Source organism: Egretta garzetta, unplaced genomic scaffold (assembly GCF_000687185.1).
Source record: "Egretta garzetta isolate BGI_Z169 unplaced genomic scaffold, ASM68718v1 scaffold14, whole genome shotgun sequence".
Lineage (NCBI taxonomy): Eukaryota > Metazoa > Chordata > Aves > Pelecaniformes > Ardeidae > Egretta > Egretta garzetta.
The window spans coordinates 6,832,723-6,840,505 of NW_009259588.1; the positions used below are offsets into that span (position 1 = coordinate 6,832,723).

At 39.9% G+C, this 7,783-nt stretch overlaps 1 protein-coding gene across 1 annotated transcript in view; it reads left to right on the plus strand.

The window, feature by feature from the left end:
- Positions 1–28: 28 nt before the first annotated feature.
- RBM24 (RNA binding motif protein 24) overlaps positions 29–7,783 on the plus strand; it is an 8,253-nt gene continuing 498 nt past the window's right edge. Inside the window, 4 exon segments of the mRNA XM_009637949.2 lie at positions 29–168; positions 1,277–1,331; positions 7,660–7,760; positions 7,763–7,783. The exon segment at positions 7,763–7,783 is cut by the window's right edge and continues 99 nt beyond it. Coding sequence (XP_009636244.2) covers positions 51–168; positions 1,277–1,331; positions 7,660–7,760; positions 7,763–7,783 — 295 coding nt within the window. The 5' untranslated portion in view covers positions 29–50.

Sequence of the window (7,783 nt, forward strand, 5' to 3'; positions counted from 1 at the left end):
CTTCCCCGCGGAAAGGGGGCTAATGCGCAGCGTCGCCCGTTAAGGTCACCATGGCTGACAGAGCTGCTGCCGAAAGGGCTTGTAAAGACCCCAACCCCATCATCGATGGCAGGAAAGCCAACGTGAACCTGGCGTACCTGGGTGCCAAGCCGCGGATAATGCAGCCAGGTGAGGAAGCGGCCCCAAACGGCTTTTTCTCTCTTGTACCTCAGGTTTCTGAAGGGAGTAAAACTTTTAACAAGGGAGTGCTGCCCGCTGCCCGGCACTTCCCTGAAAGTACGCTCAGCGCTTGGGTGTCCTTTGGGATTGAGTTTTACGTGCAGCCTGTAGTAACTTTCTGGCTATTTTGTACACGTGCCTTATTTCAACACGAGAAGCAATCGGGAGATAAAATATCTGCAGTTCCCCAGGAAGACTTCCACAGCTCAGCTGCTTCATTGGTTATCCCTGTTGCTGGGAATGCAGTGGCGCTGACCATTTACAGTATCGTTGCAGGGGAAGGTTGGCCCAGGAATTAATCGCTTCCCGTGTGTGCGGTCTTATACAATATCTTAATGCAAACTCCTCAAAGAGATGGGAGCTGTTATGCAGACTTGAAAATCAAACGGCTCTTCCTAAGACCGCATCTGAGCCAATCTGATGTCCTAGCCAAGTCCCAAACTGCTGCTGTGCAGCAAGGGAGACGGGAGCGCAGAGCGCGCTGCACATTTGCGCTCTGAAGGAGGCTGTGCTGAATTCCCCTGTGCTTACCCCGAGGAACACTGCTGCAAGTAATTCATTGCCCACCAAGGAAAGAAGGGGTTTATGCTTGGGGCCCTCAAAGAACAGAAACGCAGTTAGGATTTGATCCCCATGCTAAGTCCTCATGAGTAGAGATGGCTCAAATTTAAGTCTGTAGAAAGTACTCAAATACACTGATGAATAGAAAGTACCATATCGTCCTTCAGAGGCTGAAGTTAGGGACCAGAATGGAGCACAAAATAAAATGGGAATGAAAACCTTATGCTTGTTTGTTTAGAAAAAGTCGTTCTTTTAGACATTTCTAGGAAAGCGTGTGCTTCACTGTTTTAAGCTCCGCATGCATGTATGTGTGTGCCTGTATACATGGATCGATATATTTTGCTTTCTGATTTGTGGTTCTGCAGCCTTTTGGATATTGTCACTGGAGGTTGTTAGTGAAGGCTGTTATGCTGCATTTGTGTGCGTGTGTTTGTACAGGGTAAATAAGTGGCCAAAAGAACACCCTACAGAGAATGTGATGTGTTTTTGTTGGTAGGTTTTGCCTTTGGTGTCCAGCAGCTTCATCCAGCTCTCATACAGAGGCCTTTTGGGTAAGTCTGTTCAATGGGACCTCAAATAGGGGAGGAGAAACCTTTTTTTTTTTTTTTTTTTAAAAAAAAAGGAAAGAGAAAGTATGATCCTTGAAGGCCTCTTGCAGTAGCAGCCTTATAAACTCACCAGCAATGCTGAAGTTCTCAGACTTATAAATGCATACCCGTAAATGCGCTCACCTTGTCGGTCATGTTCTAAATGCCGCAGCTGAGTCAAGTTGTGTGGGACGTGTCCCTTCCACCTAAGCAGTCCAGTCCCGTATGACCCTATGGTAAAACAAGGAGGTATGACTTGATGCAAGATTGCTGTGCCCCATTTCTCTTTTTTTCAGCTTGACTCAATGTTATTTATCTCTTTCTAATCTGACAGGGATCGTTTACAGTTAAGATAACTGATCAGAAGGATATGATGATAAGAGGTGGAATAGTTCTGTTTGGAATTAAACTCTGTAACCAGTAGACTCAAACACAAACAAGCTAAAATGGTGATTAACGATGCATGTATGTTTTTTTTCATATAGTCAATAGACCTCCGTGTGCTTTTTTTTTTTATTTATTTATTACAGTAATGAAGTGGTGTTGATAGCTAAACTGTGTGCTTTTATTTAATTGAAAGAGCTGTAGTGAAAGTTTTTGGGGGGGGTCTTTTTAATTTTGTTTTTGTTGTTGAGGAGTGACTTTGCCATGGGGAGCAAAGGGCCTTTTTTTTTTTTTCCTTGCTTTCAAGCTGTAGCCTGTGACTTTTTTAACCGTATTTTGTAGTGAGTGCTAAATTGTGTGACTTCTTGATTTATAAGTAAATCAAAGTATTGCTTGCATGTTCATAATTTTTTGGGGGGGTTTGTTCTTGGGAGGGGTGTGGAGCTCCTTATTAACAATGTGCGTCCATTTGGGCTTTCTAATTTGAGATTATTTTTTTTTCTTCAATCTGTCTTTATTATGTAGCGCGTTTCTCCTTTACTTGAGTACACTATTCCTAAGTAGATCTAACTCCTGCTTCTTATAGGCATATAATCAAGGAGGTGAAGTCTGCTTTAAACTTTCCATACAGTGTCACTTCACTAATGCACACTGACTGAGAAACTCATTGCAAAATAATGCATTTTGCTAATTAATGAGTAAGCTAACAAAGTAGAGAAAATGCGTCACAAATGTATTTTGTTTATTTGACTAGAATAGCTTTAGAACATTTTACCTAGCTGTTGTTAAGCAAGGATAGCTTCTTGGTAGTTTGATTTGTAAAAAAGGTAGGAAGTGGTTCCTGTAGAGAATGTCAGTTCTTCTGAGACACACGGGGAGGTTATGGAAAACTTTTCTGTCTTTTTTTTCTTCTTACAATTATCCTCTGCTGTACGGTGTTTGACTTCTTTGAAGTGTGAGGAAATGACGGTGCGTATGCAGTGATCAGTTTATGATGCCTGCGCTAAGGTAGGCAGGAGGCAGAGCACGTTGTCTCCGGAGCTGTTAAAGCACTTGTTGCAAGGAGGAACCAGTGGACTGCCTGGGGATCAGCCGTGGAGAGAATGAGTATTTGCTGAGCACAACAGAAAAGGAGAACCTGTGGCAATCCTTTGCATAAGGGACTGTGCAAATGTCGGGCTCTCTCTTGCTTTCCTTACACAGAGCCAACAATAGATCATGCAAATCATGTTTAGGTCAGGGAAATTCTTCCAGCAGGCTGAATAGGGTTTTATTTCTAATGCAATGTACATAAATCTGAAGAAAAGAAATGCTGGACGCAGGGTCATGTATATATGAAATTGGTCATTTTTAATCCTTGGCTGTGTGCAAACAAAAGGGATTACTAATCCTGCTTCCTCCTGAGAATATCCAATGACTTGTACATTTCTAAAGAATGTAGTTCAGATTAAGAAGAACAGCATTCATGAGGATGAATGAACATCTACATTCACTATATTCTGTGACAGTAAGAGGGCTTGTTCCAGTGCTTACTTGAATCTGCTTTTACTGAAGAGTTCACTCTCAGAGGATGTTGCATGGATTGCACTGAAATATGTGGTCACCTTAAAGCCTTTCTTCCTCCTGTGCAGTTGCCCTTTTTAAAAGTACAGTTTACTAATATGCTGTGTAAAATGGGTCGTAGTGGTGATTCGCTACCAATACTCTGCTAATCCATACACAAAAGCTTTAAATGTTTTGTGGGGGTTTTTTTCCCCTACCAGAGTGCAAATTAGTGAGGTGCTGCCATATTCTGGTATGGTCAGCAGTGTTTTGGTATGGTTCCCCACCTATCAAACAAGAAACTGAAAATAATTGGATTATGTTACATTACTTTTACTGAGAAGATGCGGAAGTACAATATTCTGAATTGAGTACAACATTATTGTGGTGGAGGGAGACAGAAACTAGATTACATTCAATGGATGAAGCATTTAAAATGCTGGGAATTTTTCTTTATTCAGTGCTGCAGAGATCAGTTTGTCCACCAAATAACATTTCTCCCTGCTCTTTACATTCAGCATCTATCTTACTTATTGGTGTGTTTTGTAGAAAGCTGTTTGATCACAGGACTGGTTATCTATACAGCTCTGTTTTCAGGATTGTTTATTAAAATACTATCTCTGAATTCAATAGGAATTTATGGAGGGGGAAGACGACTTTGCCCTCCTAAGATAGCTTTTCTCATTTTGCTTACTTAATTTTTACTTTAATGTTGGTGGGAAAATACAGGGTTATTGAGATATTGAGAGATATTGATGTAGGATATGACTCGTTCTCTTGGAGAGATCTTTTTCCCCCTTTATTGTCTGTCTAAAACTTGTACCTTGATCAAAATGAGAACATTCCCAGTGTTTTCTGTAAGACCAGAGTTAAATTCAGAGTTTTTAAATCCAAAGCAGATACTATCTGCCTTGCTATTATCTTCCAAGAGTTAGGCAATTCTGCCTTTCTTAAGAGAAAAGGAAAAGCCCTCTCTTGAGTTTATGATCAAAAGACCTGTATAATACTAGACTACAGATAATCTGGGAAGAGGGAATTAAGTTGGAACAGTCAGAAGTTAACCTGCAGAATGCTAAATGGTATGAGGCACAGATTTAAAAGGAAGCATATTAAGGGTCTTGTATGTCTTGATGTTTACGTAACCTATTTCTGCCCCAAGGAAAGCTGTGCATTGGCAAAAATCTGCACTTCAGTTATGCTTACAAAATCAGATGATGCCATGCAAGGGCCAAAGCAAATTCGTTCAAAGTTAAATATCTTCCTTCACAAGAATTTAATGTTGAGAGTCAATGATGTGCTACTACTGCTGAATTTCTGTATGCCACAGCTCTCTGCATTAGTCTAGAAAGTCCTTTCTTTCCTTTGAAACAATTAGCTTTCACTTTATTATCGCTTATAGGATTATTTTTGAGGTCTTAGTTAAACACAAATCTTCTGTTACAACAACAATGAAGGTCTTAAGGCACATGGCAGGAGTGTATGTCATTCAATTTTGAATATCCCAAAGCTACCATTACTGCTAAAGTTCAATGTGGCTTCCCTTTTCCTTTATTGCAAAAGCGTAAAACAGTAAATACACGTTCCAAAATAAAAACTGCTGCCAGGAAAGAAAGCTTAAACCATGTATAATTCTCACACTCTCGCTCTCAGAAGTAAAGCAACAGCTTTTATTTAAAATTAAGGCTACTAAGGATATCCAGCGTAATTGGGAATTGCTTTTTCAGCTTTTGACCTGGCAGCCCATTAAAAGCAGTTGGGTTCTGAATGGCTGAGATCTACATGTCCTGGCCTCTGCAGTAGGTAGAAATTTACTTTGGCCATATAAAGCCATTTTACTCGTCTCAAAAACAGTTGTAGCATGACAGATGATCAAAAATAGCCCCACTGCAGCTTATGCTGTCAATCATCATGTGTGAAATGGCACGGCGGTGAGGAGCCTGCACAGGGTTTATGTTTATTGTAGGGTAAGATGTAGCAAACAGATAATGTTTCATAACTTTGCCACCTGTTAGTTTCTTGGCTTCAATAAAACAAGTCACAAGAGTTTTAAGTGGGAGCACATGTTATCTTTCTGTCTTGTTCAAGGATATGGCCGAGTGTCCTAATGTCTTCAGAAAATCTTATTAACATCAGCTCAAGTCAACACAGGCAGCTTAGATAAGCTCGCTTACAGGCTCTTCTGTTAGAATTACTCTCTTCCATAAATGCTGTATGTCCTTTGACGTGGTGTTAAATGGACGCTTAATGATGCAGAAGAGGCTCTTGGTGACTTTAAATTTGGTTTTATACCTCTTCCCTTCATACTTAAAATAGGGTGGTGTTATATTTATTAGGATTGTACTTGATTGGTGACCAATACAAAATGCTTGTTTATGCTCATCCATTTTGTATGGAGAGCTCAGGTAATGATGTGTATTTAAATGCACAGAGCCAGCTTAAGTATGCTTCAAACGCACTTCTGGCTAATCACTTCATAAATTAGGTGAGTGTTAAAAACCCAACTTACAGTTTTGTTCTATGTTTTCTTTCCATTTCCCAATCCCTATTTTTCCCCTTTTTTTTTTTTTTTTTTTTTTTTTTTGCCATTCCTCCCTTCACACAGTAGGAAATGAATTTCTTTGACGTGTTGGGTTTTTATGATTGTGGTGTTCATGTCTTAAACACGGCAACTGAACATTTCTCTCTGCTAATGTTCCTATTCAATCAACTGAGCTCTTTTTTTCTTAAAAAGAAAACTAGGCTCTTCTAAAGCCTGACTATTACTTACTTTAAACTACATTTTGCTATGAATCTAGTTGACAGTGTCCCTTCTGACTGAAATGTTTCCTTGTTGACCACTTAAGTAAATCTTGAAGTTATTTGAAAAATGAAACAAACAAACCCCTTTCCATTCAATCTCGAATTTGGAGAAAAGAGGACAGTTTTTACCGTTGCAATTTGCATCTGTGCTTACAGTGCGCTAAAAGGTTGGTGCAGTCTTTAGAGTTGTCTGTAAAGGTAAAGTTCAGTATGAAATAGCAGTAGATCTGCACAAGCAGTTATTCGTGCATGTATAAAGATTCACTAGCCGAGTTGCATATATGAAGGACTTCTCTGTGGAAATCCAGATGCAAGACAGGGTTATGAATGTAAAATGAGAATTATATTGAGTATATTATTTTTTAAAATCATATTACATGATAAAATATGAGACGAACTTGTATGTACACTTGTGTGCTAAGACAACGATACGACCAGTTTTCAAAACTGAAGGGCTAAGTAAACAAGCCAAGGGAGAGAGTTTTGTGACTTGGAGACGATGGGAAAGTGTGTGTACTGACCTGACCTGTTCAGAATGGTTATTTCTTAAGCTGTAAATTTGTTTTTTTGCTTTTGTTAAGCACCAGATCTATTTAGATTTAATCCTATGCCCGCCTCCCCAAAAACTCTATGCTGTATGTCTTGCATAGAAATAAACAAGCTGGCACAAAACAGGACATCAGTGGCCTGATAATCAAACAGGTTTGACCCTTGTGTCCTTCTGAACTTTTATAAAAGTGTGATGCACATGTACTTAGGAGTCACTGTTATGGATTTTAATAGCATCTATGTAGCTTCCCCTCAATGGCCTCTTGTGACGGAGTGAGCTGCACTATCGTTCGTTTGGAAAGTGTGATTCTTGCTGTGTTTACCACACTTGTGAACTTTATTTAAACTCCTTTGTCGCCTGTGTTGGTTTTTTTCTTATTTTTAATAAGGGTGACTGAGGTTGCAGAGAAATTAATGTGTGCTGAGTCTGCATAGCAATTTAAGTAGGGTTGCCACAATACACTCTCCCCTTGCCTCCTCAAGAAGACTTTACATAAAGTCAGGGTTCAACCATTTTGTTGCCTCATTGGCTATTGTCAAACTCATTATAGTGGTGCTGTCAAACTGCTCAGTTACTAATAATAAAAGTATTGCAGGAAATAATTTTACTAAGAGTCAAGTAGTTAAGTGAGAAGCAGGGTAATAAAAATGACTTACAGGTGATTTGAAAAACAAATACCGCAATTTTCCAGATGGAATAATTGAGCTTATTCCTTTAGAGTTGTCTTAAAACTGACATCAGTAATCCTGGTCCTTCTAGAGATTTTAACAGCATTAAATATAATATCCTCAAGCAACATTAAACACTCCTATTTAACTCGGCTATAATGCTGTGCTTTGGAGCGATGCATCTCTTCGGGCCAGTGACCTGATAATTGGTCCATTGAGTCTAGTTATTGTGGCAACCCTATGCACATAACAACAACTAAATTGAGTTTGGTTTAGTTCGGAGTACGGATATGAGGCTTAGGCGCGGACTGGCGTACCGACTCTAACTCCCTCTCCCATCTTTCAACAGGATACCTGCTCACTATGTCTATCCACAGGCTTTTGTTCAGCCCGGAGTGGTAATTCCCCACGTTCAGCCCGCAGCAGCCGCTGCTTCCACTACGCCCTACATCCACTACACCGGAGCTGCCTAC